The 13,300-nt window shown below is 40.4% G+C and overlaps 1 protein-coding gene across 8 annotated transcripts in view; it reads left to right on the forward strand.

Annotated features, from left to right (window-relative positions):
• The window catches only part of IMMP2L (inner mitochondrial membrane peptidase subunit 2), a 706,765-nt gene that overhangs the window by 20,783 nt on the left and 672,682 nt on the right, over nt 1-13,300 (forward strand). For 7 of the 8 annotated variants that reach the window (XM_033088452.1, XM_033088458.1, XM_033088456.1 and 4 more), the window contains one exon: nt 7,260-7,396. In XM_033088452.1, the coding sequence (XP_032944343.1) occupies nt 7,262-7,396 (135 nt within the window). In that variant the 5' untranslated portion in view covers nt 7,260-7,261. Of the gene's footprint in view, nt 1-40; nt 212-7,259; nt 7,397-13,300 lie in introns of those variants that run through there. The other variant, XM_033088453.1, reaches the window with a different exon arrangement.

The following is a 13,300-nucleotide window of genomic DNA, read 5'->3' on the forward strand; positions in this document are numbered from 1 at the left end:
TACTGGGACCTTGGAAGGCACGGGAAAGGGCCATAGCCACTCATTGCAAAGTCATCGGCTCTCACCTGAACTTGGGCAAGCCTTCCCTCTGGCCTGCGTCTTTATCCAGTACTGAGCTGGCACCGCTGCTGTTGCAGCACCCTGTGGATGGGCAGCTGCCAGAGACGGACTGTGGGCAGCCTTCCATAACTTCCGACCATCGTTTGGACAGGTTTTGTTTTGACAGACTAATCAGAGCCTTACTGTCTTCCCTGCTCAGGGAGCCTGGGTTTCCACTTTTTACATTTGTCATTTTGTGAAGAGTAGTAAGAGTCCCCGGGCTGGCCGTACGTTTGCTGGTCACACTGTTTCCCAGTCCCATCTTGCTGTGAGTTTGCTTTCCCGTCTTTGCCCCTTTAGGGTCTGGTGGCTGTGGTTATTTTGAGAAACCTTTCTGCTTCCTATTCCCAAAGCTGATCAAAGGAAAAGCCATGTTTTTGCTCTTGATCTCTTGATGTGAGTTTGAGTGGATGTCTCATATTCACTTGCTTGTAGTCTGCTAAAGGAAGCAATGCAGTTGAGGCAGGGGGAGCAGAGGCCAGGGTAGGATTTTCACGAGACTCTGAAATCATGCTCTCTGAAGAACTTGCCTGTTTCACTTGCTGTGGAGGTATAAATGAGACCCTTCTACCACTTATAAATCAGGCAGAAAGGTGATTAAGAGATGCGTACGGAAGCTGTGTCAGACAGCTGTCCGAAATAGGAGGTAGCGAGGCAGGCAGGGAGCAGTGTTTTCTTATTTCCCTGTCTTGTTCCTATTTGTTAGTTTTGATTTTTGAAGGGTTTTCAGGTTTTTTTTTTTTTTTTTTTTTTTTTAAAGGATGCTTTGTCTGTTTACAGGCTCTCTTAATTTTTTTTCCTAAAAAAAGCCAATTTCACTCATGGCCCAAATGCTAAATAATGTGGTATTTTCTTTTTCGCTGTTCAGTAAGTATTCTGATACTGAAAATGTGTTCTTTGGCCAATTAAAAATATCATTGCTTCAGGAATAAATAGGTTTACGGTGAAATGGTACAAAGTCCTCTAACTGGTTTGTTTGGGTTGTGGTGAAGTCCGTGGTCGTTTCACTTACACGTGTATTTAAGTTGCCAGGTTGTTAGCTTAAGTTGAGTATTGCCTTTAGCTTTTACTTAGCAACAGGAGTTATGCTTTTCTATTAAATTGGAAAAAAATACCAAGTACAATGTTGAAATCCAAGTTTGTAGTTGTTACAGTTTAAACCTTACCAAACTTCTCCTTGCTAATGGTTATCATTTAATAGGATTTTTCTCATTCTATAGAAAGCTATTCATTGTCCTGTTAATTTTCATGGTCAACTATTCTTGCAGACTTTATGGCATTTCGATAGCTGAAATGCGAGATCGGTCCTTAGTTGTAAATGCAGTCAAATGGAGTCTGTATGGAGTTAAAGGGTAATTTATAGGGCGAGGGTGGCCTGAGCCAGATCTTAGAGAGACCTATGTGTTGTGGATTTTGTTTCTTACGGTTTCCAAAGCTATTGGTGTCATGAAGATTTTCATATTGCTAGGAGCAAAGGAAAGCAAAATAAAAAATAAGTATTAAGTCCAGTCTTATTCCTCACTTCTTGTAATACATGTCCTGTTCCCTGGACTGGCCAGCGTTCTCACAATCTCTCATAGGCCATATGTACCTTTTAATCTCATAATCATATTTCCCTCTTGTCTGGGACACCAACCAAGTGTAATTTATCCTTCTTCTATTTCCAACATTTTAAACATACGGAAAAGTTTTAATAATTTTATAGTGAACATTTTTAAACCTACGACCTACCTTCTAATTCATTTTCCCCCAGCTTTTCTCATGAAGTTGTTTCTTGTAACTCCAGTACTTTATTCTCTCGATGACTATTATATGATTTATTCCTGTGGTCCAGTTCTGACACTAAGTCGTATTTTTCCTTTATTCTGCTTTAAAAAAAAAAATCTCAAAATACCTAAGACGGTGCTAGTGTTGGCATTCCTTAATTCTTGTTAATTGGCTAATATCCAGAAATATGATAGTCCCTAGCCGCTCACATCTTAAAACAAGATTATTAAAGCAGAATAAAATTATCGTGCTACATATCAGGTGTCTCATTACCCAGCAGACGGGCTTGATGGCCTGTATTGTATGTAGTGGACACTCTAAAGTCTCTTACCTTTTTGATTTGCAGTTGCCTGTTCTCTTAGACACCTAATGCTTTCATCTGAAGAAATACCTTTTATTTGATGATCTATTTGATGATTTAAACACTCCTGACTTCAATATGTCGGCTTTCACCTCTCTGGTCAATATCCAGAGGCTCGTCAGTTTACCAGTAAAATGTGACGATTCTCGCTGTCCAGCAGTTTTAGGTCAAGACCGAGGGCTCTTATCTTCATCCGACTACCCGTGTCGCTTTTTTTATCAGGTATCTTTGTCAGAACATGACTCCCATTAAGTATAACCTCACTACATTTCTCCCTTTACTAGTTTTCGGCCAGATTTTCTTCATTCTTTAATTTTTCTTACCATTTTGTCCTTTGTGAAAATTTTCGAGTAACAACTGCAAAGTCAGACATGATAAAAGACAAAGAATTTGATGTTGGAGTTCACATTCTGAAGATTACCAATTGTCTATTTTTATAATATTTACTTATAAAGTGAAAGGGATAAGGTGGCCCTGAGACATGTTGTTTCGAATTGATTTCCATGGATCAGTTTCCCTGATATGCTTCCGGTGGAATCAGAATTGCTCTAGTTCATCAGTTATTAAGTTTCCCTCTCACAGGCTATGGCTGTGTTTGCAGAGTGGGGTTGAGGGTACCAAGAGCTCCTGGGGAGGTCCACAGAGGAGGGTAGCCTGATCATGGGTGGCCATCTGCTTACTCCTTGTGATCTTCTTACACGTGCCTCTGGGAAGGAACTACAACTGGGTCTGTCTTTATTTTTGGTGTCTGTCTTAGCATAGTGTCTAGCACACAGTAGGCACTTAATGTAGAAAGAGTGAAAATGCAAGCTGCATGTGGCCACGGGCCACGCCTGCCTTGCTCTGCACTGTGTACTCACCCCTCAGCACGGTTCCCGGACACACAGTAGGTGATCAATAAGTATATATTGAGTGCATCAGGAATTGGGTGTCAGATTTGCTTGGACCCCTGCTGTTGTATTCTCTGACATTCATAGTTTGATGTATAGTTTGAGTATGTAAGTAAAATCTTGACTTGGTTATCTAATTGTGCAGGCTTCTTATGTGATTGAAAGGTTACATCTTATACAAGGTACTGCTGTGTGATTTATTATTTTCCTCTTACCTTCAAATCTCCCACACAGTGTTTAAAATTGTTTTTTATAATTAAGATGAGGGGTCTTTATCCCCCAGGTTTCTGTGGATAAGTGATTTGTACAGGATCGCATCTAAACAAGTTTAAGAGTGATCCTAGATGAATTTGTGCGCGATTAAACCCTAGCGAGTCCTGAAAGAGTCGTCTACAGCGCAGGTCCATGTGTGCAGAGGTCAGCCTCACCAAGACACTTCCACCCACAGGTGCCCTATCCCAGGTGACAAGTATGAATCCAGCTCAATTTGAAAGCTTGTTTACTTAAAAATGTTCTCAGTTTAAGCACCGTGCCAATGAACCAGGCACCTACCACTTAAGTAAGGATTTTCTCATGAGCAGTGTTATAAACTTAATTGACTTGTGTGGTTACTAGAAGAACGAGATTACTGATAAACATTATTTCCTTTTTGCTGGGAATGATTTTAGCAGCACATGGTAATTGCTGAAAGGAAATTTTCTCAGAGGAAGCAGACACTAGGCGCTGTAATATGGTCGTTTTAAACACTAACAGGGCGGACAAAAGACCACTGATTCTTTGGCAATTTATACAGAAAAGGGAATGCATTAACTTTACCCAAAAGGGAATGCCATAGAACTTGAAACATTTTTTTTTGTATGGCTTGACATAGAAATGTCATGCTCATGTCTTCATTTATGTATAGTGTCTTTAGTATTTTAGTGATAGTTTGAAGGTTTTGAAAGGGCTTTGTTTTACTATGAGGCATACATGTCCTTCACCATGCAGGTAGGCCAGGACAGGCTGAGACAGTTGAGCCTCTGAGAGCTGTGACCACATGTTTGCAAGTAGCTTTGTTTCTCCCCTTGGCTTGGGGCCCAATCTGCATACCTTCAGGTGGGCACACCTCCCACGTGGCCTATGAGAATCTCTCAGGAGAAAAAGACTTGTCCTGGCTTTGTGGTGTGGGACATGGCGGCAGTTCCCTGGTCTGCAGGGGAGTTGCGGGAACGAGAAGTGTAAGAGCAGCGGCTTCCAGGTGTTTCCCTATGTTTATGCGTAAAATGTTCTTTTACAGAATTTGTACGGGGTTCCAGCTTCTTTGTTTCCCTTTTCACCTGGTTGATTAATAAAAGCAAAGACTTCTTTTCTTTTCTGCACTTAAAGTCTCCAACCTAAAAGGCAACTTCAGATCACTTCTTGGCCTGGGTGCTTTTCTTTTTTTTAGTATCTGCTAGAGTCCTGGAGAAACAATTGAAAAACTTAGAGAAACACAGAATGTTGGGCATAGAAAGGAACTTAACTATTGAATCTAATACCTTTCTTTTTACAGATGAGGAAACTGAGGCCCAGAATTGACTTCATCAGACATGCAGCTGCATGTAGGCTACCTCGGGGCCCCTGATTCTCCTTCTGGGGTGACAGAGTGACTCACTGAAGTAGCAGTACATAGGAGAGTGTATATTGGGAAAGAAGGGGAGGCTCACAATTCTGGGAATTTAAATTTAGTGCGACTTATGTTAATGTTTCTTTTTTTCTTTTTTCCTAAATTTACATTGTAATCATGCTACCTTCTAACTGGAATGGCTGTGGCATAATCATTCACATTTAAAAGCTTTCCTAGTCTTTATCCTGCATGCACCCCTACTTATTTAGTGAAGGTCCGTGCATTCAGAGCACAAGGAACAGCAAAGACAACACTTACTACATTTTGTCATATGTTTGCTGCTTTTATTCTAAGAGCAGCCAACGATGTGTAGAAGCATGGTTTGCTAATTGCATTGGTCCTGTTTTTTTTTTTTTGTTTGTTTGTTTCTTTGTTTTGTTTTGAGTTTAAATCCTCTCATATAAGCCTTTTTGACCTAATCATTAAAATATATGAGGTATGATCATACAATACAGTGAATGCTGCTGCCGAGTGCCATCCAACGGAAAGGCAGGGATCTTCACTACAGAAAGGGGCGTGTTGAACCTTAGTAACAGTGTGTCACAAGTTTCAACTTGTTCAGTGCAGTCAGTTGGGTGTGAGCTACGGTTGCGAGACGGTGGGTTTTAAAGTGTGCGGTAAATCATCCTCCATCATGACAACGCTCGGTGTAACACATCACTTCTGGTACGGCAATTTTTGTCAAATAAAAACATTATGATGTGTCCTTATCCACCTTATTCACTGGATCTGGCACTGGGTGACTTCTGGCTCTTCCCCAAAGTGAAAATGATTCAGGACATCGAGGCAGCCATGACAGCACAACTAAAGACACTCACGAAAGACGACTTTCAGAACTGCTTCAGAAAGTATCAAGAGCAACGGGATAAGTGTGTCCAAAGTGAGGGGGAGTATTTTGAGGGGAGTTAATAACAATGTGTCTTTCACTGTAATATATTTTTTAATTTAAACATTCACCATATTTTGTAATCACACCTCTTATAGTCTTTCCTCCTTTGTCATAGATTAATTCACCATGTAGGCATGGGTTTATTTCTGGGCTCTCTATGAATGTATTTGTTACTCTTTTTCCTTTCCTATCTTCTTGTCTGTTTTTGGCTTCTTTTCATATCTGTAATATTAATATAGTCACAACAATGCTTTCATTGGTAGTATAATTTGGGAACTGAAAAATGAAAAGCCTAAATAATGTATGTCTTTCAGGTATATACTTGGTCTGAATTGTATTTCTAGACCCTTTTGGATCTGCTTCAAGAGGACAAGAAATCTTAGATCATCTTGGAAACAAATTGACCTGTGGGTTTCGGGCTAAACAAGCTTTGTGATTGTGTTAGGGAATGTTCCAGTTGCTCTGATCTAATGGCACACTGTAAGGAGGAAGGAGAGGTCAGGAGACCTGTATCCTCTCTCCTTCCTTCCCCCACCCCCTTTATCTTTCCTTCCAGTCTTGGGTAGGACATAAGGTTTATGTAAGTAAGACAGTGAACAAACTGGTTATTTATCTTTCCCTGCCAGGAGGATTCTTCATCTGTTTGACTGTGTTTGCCTCCTTTTGGTCTGGTTGGGTAGCATTTCTTGGTCTCTGTTTTGTTTGTCATTGCGTGAGAGAGTTGAGGGATTGCCATATCCCTTGAAAATCTGAAAATTAATCAAATGGTTATAGAGTAAGTAAGGGTTGGTAATTACCTGTATCAAATTCATATGAGGTGATTTTCTCTCCTTGATCTATCATAGATTTCACCGTTGTATTAGAATCAGTATGGCTGCTACAACCTGGGCCCACATAGCAGTAGTTTAAACATGATGGAAAGCCACTTATCTCTCATTTAATAGTTCAAGTGTAAGCAGCCCAGGGCAGCTCCAGTGCCTCCATACTGCTGGGGATCTAAGACCCTTCTATTGTGTTCCTTTGCCATCTTTAACTTGAGATGGCTATTCCTGCTCCTACACTACCTGGTTATCACCTGTATCGTAAAATGCACAGCAGAAACGGGAGGCCATACTCATTGTAAGGGCACAGTATGGAAGTATATTATTTCTGCTCATAAGCCATTCATCAAACCTAGTTACACGGTCACACTTAGCTGCAAGGGAGGCTGGACAGCACGTCCCACTAAAACTCCTATTACTGTAGAATAGAACAGGTATGAAAGATACAGGGAGCATCTTCACCATAATCATCAGCAGGAAAGGATTTACTTTTGGAATTCTTTTTTTTTCTAACTTACTGCTTTGTGAGAAGCAATTTTCCACGGAAGTTATCAAGTGGACTTGAGCTCCTGAAAAGAGTTAATCTGAGTGCATATATTTGCCTTTGGGATTTTAAGTCAGATTTATTACAGTGGTTACGGGGATGAGTGCGAAATAAGTTAAGCTATGAGGTTGCTTTTCCTTCAGTCTTATTTTTCTTAAGCTGTTTTTTCTGTCTTTCTTTTTCATCGTTTTGGACATTTGTTTTATACTTAATTTCATACTTGTATTTTTTTTTTCTTTTTAGGTATGGCACAGTCTCAAGGCTGGGTGAAAAGATACTTCAAGGCCTTTTGTAAAGGCTTTTTTGTGGCAGTGCCTGTGGCGGTGACTTTCCTGGATCGGGTTGCCTGTGTGGCAAGAGTGGAAGGGGCATCGATGCAGGTGAAAATGAACGCGACGCCATTCTTGAAAGCACATGCTTCGTTGTTTCTCGAGCAGTAGAAATGAGATTTCTCTATCTTAGTACTGTGCTGAGAATGGGCATGTTTTAACAAGACCTTGTGCTGAAGTTTAACTAAATTTCCTTATCAAATCTTTTAATGCAGTCGTAAGCAGAGGAGAGGTAAATAAAACAAGCATCAGATTGTTCCCGGTATCTATAATTTATTTTTCTTAGGAGTTGTAAATGGGGATGCTAAAGAAATTTTACTAAATGACATCATTTTCTGTGGATATGATATGGGATGTTAAGATATTTTAATTATGGATATTTGAATCCACACTTAAATACCGCTTAATATATATATATATATATATATATATATATATATATATATATATATATATATATCTCAACATGGCTACTGTAACACACACACACACACACACACACACACACACACACACACACTCTTCTGGTAGGTAGAAAAGTCTGGAGCACTGGTCCCAGATATTCTAGTGTGTTCTTTAAGCACGATGCTGACTGGAAAGATTAAATGCAGTTTATATTGGAAGAACTTTGGAGTGGAGATTTCCACAAGTCTTATGCAAATGGACTTCTGGAATAACTTAGAGAAAACATTGTTGTTCTAAAGTTGATGTCTAGGGCCTAGGTTTTTAAGTAAGTTTATGCAATTAAGAAGAATTTGCATATTGTAATATGGTGTGTTTTCTTCTGTTATTGGCATGTATTAAGTTCATGTGTTGTGCTAAATAGCCTTGTAAAACAAATAAGTACAGTGAATATATAAGCTTCTAAGAGCTTAAAATTATGCAGAGAATAACGAGTTTATTTCATTTTTTCTTTCTGTTTCAGTTAGAACTAGTTAATGGCACAGACATCAGCTTTGAGCAGTTAGAATGAATTTGCTTTTTTAAATTGTAATTATTGTATTGAAAGCCAGCTTTCTTCTTCTTGAGTTTTGGCAGTCGGTTGAGGTCCTCAGAGTGTGTGTTCTTTGGGAAGCTGGAGCTGTAACGCAGGGCTGTCAATATTTACTTCTACCTTCTGTGGGCAGCGGATTCGGAGCCCGCCCGTCGCGTCCCTCCATGGTGGGCTCAAGAAAGCAAAAACATTTTATTGCCATGGGTAGGGTAACCATAAGCTGAGGGAAACACAGGTATTTGGCTTTATTCCTAAATACAGTTTAATACGTTGAACACAAATTGGGTTTCATATTTCCTGCCTCTTTCATTTTGAATTCCTAGTGGCCTCATCTTAGACCCAATCCTTCGGGAAAGCTAGGCTTCATTGGCTGAACTTTTGAGTCAGGACCATCATAGGAGATTAAAACTGCCTTCTTAATAGCTCCCCAAGTCCCCTTTTTCGTCCCTTGGACCCCCCTGAATCCATCAACGACAGGTATGTATCTTTTGGTAACAAATAATCACGTTGATTATGATTTTCTCCAGTTTCAGTAGTGCTGTCTTGCTACACGACCGTTACTATCCTGAGATGGATTTTTTCCAGAACATGAAAACTCCTGACCATGGATCTGATGATGTTCCAGAAAATCATATGGCAATCTTAGTACCCCGACATTCACGTTTTAAGCCCAGCACTTGCCCACTGATCATCTACGTTCATGACTTGTGCTAAGAGGAAATTTACTAACTTCACTAAAATACAGGAAATTGACAATGTTATGAACAGACAAGGCTTAACTTCAGCGAGGAAAGTGTTATATAGTGTCATTCTGAAATGCCAATCTGTCCACTAACAATGACTAACACCACGTCTGCTGCATCTACGGTAGTACTCCTCAACCTTACCCCCAAGAAGTCAAATTTGCTACCTTGCAGTTGGTATATTATATAGAATTTTCTTGGCGACTGGTTACAGAAAAACAGCTTGGGTTGACTTAGCTATAAGGCGAATTTATTGGTCGGCATATTGTGTACCCAGGAGGAGGCAGGAGGGTGGCAATCGTCAGGGATGGACAACTGGAACGAGGGCCCTCAGTGCTGCCAGGGCGCTCAGTCTCTCTGCTTCTCACGTCTGCTTCTGTCGGCATCTTGGCTGAGTTTTCGCAGACCAGCTTTCTTCACAATGCAGGACACATGGCTGCTGGCAGCTCTCATGCCTTCAGATGCCCAGTTTCATCACCGCCTGAGGGAGATCACTCCTCTTGCCTTCATTTCACTTTGAAAACTTTTGGGGACGGACTGTGATTGGTTTAGCTCGGGTCACATGCCCTTATCTATACAAATATAGATCCACTTTGGCCAGCTGGGTAGGGTGCCAGGGTTGGCCCAACTTTGGACATGGGCACCCCTCTAGCCCGTGGACAGTCTGAGTAAGAAAATGACAGCATATACTGGAATGATACTTCCTTGGGGGTCCACAGTGAGACAGGGGTAACGTTTCTCAGAAGAAGTGGTGTGTGTGTGTGTGCTGTTTTCAGAATAAAAGGGGAAAGGTTATTCTGGGTAGAAAGGAAAGATGTGTATTGATCACAGTTGTGTCCATTTTTAGGGACTTTAGACTATTTCTAAGTATAATAGATAATGTATTGACAATTTCATTAAATATCACTAAGTCATCCTTAAAATTCTTTCGGAGCAGACATCATAAGAACGAGTGATAGGGAGTCATCAACTCAGCGTATTTAAAGACATCTGAGCTGTTGCACAGCTTTGATGAAAGAACATGTTTAGACTATAGGGTTCAGCTGACATTTGGACAAAAAAATTGGAAAAAATTCCTGTCTTCTCCTGTCTTCAAATTTATCTAATGATGCAAGTACTAAAATAGCTGGCAGGGTATGTGGCAATCCCTGGAAGTCCCCGAATAACCTGCAGGGAACACATCTGCTTTTATTGACTCTGAGGCCTCGGATTTATATCTGGTGTATGGCAGTGGCTTGATTTGTTGTGAAGGAAAGGAGTACACTGGATGTGTGGTGTGTCTTCTGGTACCAAGGCTTGAAAATATAAAAGAAAGGCTGAAAAAAGCAAGAGGCAGGAAAGAAAATGGAAAGCATGCAGAAGAAGAGGAAAGAAAATAACTTAGATCAGTTGGGTGATAGAGGATGATGGTGAAAATTAGACAGCTGGGGCAATGAGCAGGACACAGTGACACAGAGGGCCAGTGATGGAGAGACTCAAGACAGAAAAGTGCTCTGGGGAAGGGTTGACAGGCTCCCTAACAGGCCTCCCTTGGAATCGTACCCTCGACTGCTGGCACATCTCTGCTGCATGTCTGTGTGTGGCACCATGAGATATGCCATCTAACAGTCCATTTGACTTCTCAGTATTCATTGAAGTGTGCCATTTTGAAGGAATTCATATTGGTGTAGGTATCAGTCTTGCTCATTTGTTGCAAAGTTCGTCAGTTTACCTGTGTGTTCAGGTGGAAAAATCATATCTAGTCATTTCTGTCATTTCAAATACATGAATAATTCTGCAACTCAGGAGGTCATTTCGGGGTATGGACAATAATAAAAGGCACTGGTAACTGTGAGGTGGAATAAGGAGTTATTTATCAAATGGCTTGTAAGTGCAAAACACGATTTTAAGTGTGGTAGGGCAGTGGTGAATCAGATACAACCTCCTCCACTAAAGGTACTTCTACTTTAGTGGAGGAGGTTCAAGAATTACTAATCTGGGATGATGGCTACATCTTCAGATGAGATTCATATAGAAGATACCAGACCGTCGGGTAGATGTTTAGCCAGTGCCTGGTATATCCAGAAATCAAACTTGTTTGGTTCCACATACCATTTTGGAGAATGGACCTGGAAATTTTCATTTGGAGCAGAGCAGTGCCAGAGAATGTACCTTCAGCCCTTGCATTATTGGCCACTGTGTTAACTTGGGGCTGTTTGCCCCAAGATTTCAGTGGCTTCCAGACAGATCTTTGTTTCTTACTCCTGAGTCTGGCGGTTGATTGTAGGTTTGGTTCAATCTGCTTCATGTATTATTGGGGCCTAGACTGCAGGACCCTTTGCTGTCTGGGGTTGCTCTTCTTCTGGATGACAGCAGGAGACAAGAGTTCAAACACTCAGGAAGCTTCAGTTCGGAACTTCCACTCTTCTGTCCACATCCCATCAGTCAAAGCAAGGTCACGTGGCAAAAATCTAGTTAGTGAGATCAGGAAGTACATTGCTTCCACGGGGAATACGTGGCAAGGGTGGGAGGGAAGGAAGAATGGTGAATAGGTAAGTACATCTACCACGGACGGGCATTGAGACCCCCGGGGCCCTTGGCTGACTGCAGACGTAAACTAAAAAGTTGTTTTTTACCTTTGGGTCTACCGAGAATGACCTGAGTCTTTATCGTCCAAGACTGACAAACTTGGAAGAGGTGGGTACTCTGAGTCACTGAATTCTGGAATGGATTGATTCATTTTAGATGTCTTTAGGTTAGAAATAGCCCAGGGCCAAGTGGATCATCTCTTTAAAGTGGTTTTTCTTAAAGATCCCTGTGTAACTTGTAGACATGTCATTTAAGGAAATCCAAGGATTGAAAGGTCGAATCTCATTAAAGGGACATGTAATACCAGTCCTTTGGAGTATATTGAATAAACACTGTTATAGCTGCACTGGAAATTCACTTTGAATAGCAAATTTTGTGTAAGAGCTGTTTTTGTGTCTTAAAAATTCTGTTGTGTGGGATTTAATAGAAGACCGTTTTCAGGATTCCTTCTTAAAAGGAATAATTCTTTACTTTTTAAACACTACCCAGTGGTTCCTTTTGTATGTTAGGTAGGTTTCCAATATTAATTTACAATTAGGTATCTGGCTGCAAGGATAAAGATGATCAAACATGGAGACACAGCTCGTTGAAAGTAATTCATAAATGAAAATAAAGTTTTTAATGGTATAATGACATAATTCAATGGAAAACAGGATTCAGTTTATAAAACATTTGATTTTTTTAAATAAAGTTGTCAAGCTATGTCCATGATTGGTGAGATGTGCCCTTTGCAACGCTCTGCACATAGGGATGCTGGCAGGAATTGTTGGGTAATGACTGTTCGCATTGGTGGGTTCCCCTCTAGTGCACACGAATCACTTCTGCTGGTTGCTGAAAGGTTACTATGAAAGTAGGTGCCTTTTTAAAGAAGCACCACATTACTCAACCTTAATTTAAGTCAGGAAATGAAGACCGATATTGCCTACAGTTGAAACTACAGAGGAAATTTATGTGAATGGAATGCAGTTATTTATATTAGAAGTTCAGTCCCTTACAGAGGCTTTTAGAGTAAAAAGGTGCCCTCGATTAGTTTAATGACCTCACACCAAAGTTCTAGATTTGATTGGAGTGAGAATGCCTGCAGCAGGGTCACTGGTTCTAGAAAAGGTGTATGCCTTTTACATTTAAAATGATGATGTAAGACTTTACAAAGTAAGTGCAAGAAATAATTGTAAGCTTCATTGTCCCGTTTTTATTGCGATTGCTACATTATTGTGATATCGTATACCATTCGCCTCCTTCCGTTTTGCATAGCCAGAGGGGGAAAAACTTGAAAACACTGCAACACAATAAATACTAGCTCTCGAGCTCAGACTTCAGAGAAATATTTATGCAGAATATATTAGAAAATTTAGAGAATGTGAGGGAAAATAGAATTTAATCAGCATCGAGGTCTTCATTCATCAAAACCACGCAATCATTGCTTCAAAATTGTCTTGACTTCCAGCGACCTGCAAATGAACCTAAAGAAACTGGTTTGCAATCAACTTCTTCGACTCCTACCTCGTTCTTTATAGTCATTGTTTTATTTCCCTGCTGAATTTAAAATTAAAAGTTCTGTTTAATAAAGCGAGGACAGAGGTTCTCTCCTCTCTCTCTCTTTCTCTCTCTCTCTGTCTCTTTCTCTCTCCATTACATTTATTTTATTAA

The sequence above is a fragment of the Rhinolophus ferrumequinum genome, chromosome 20 (genome assembly GCF_004115265.2).
Source record: "Rhinolophus ferrumequinum isolate MPI-CBG mRhiFer1 chromosome 20, mRhiFer1_v1.p, whole genome shotgun sequence".
Classification (NCBI taxonomy): domain Eukaryota; kingdom Metazoa; phylum Chordata; class Mammalia; order Chiroptera; family Rhinolophidae; genus Rhinolophus; species Rhinolophus ferrumequinum.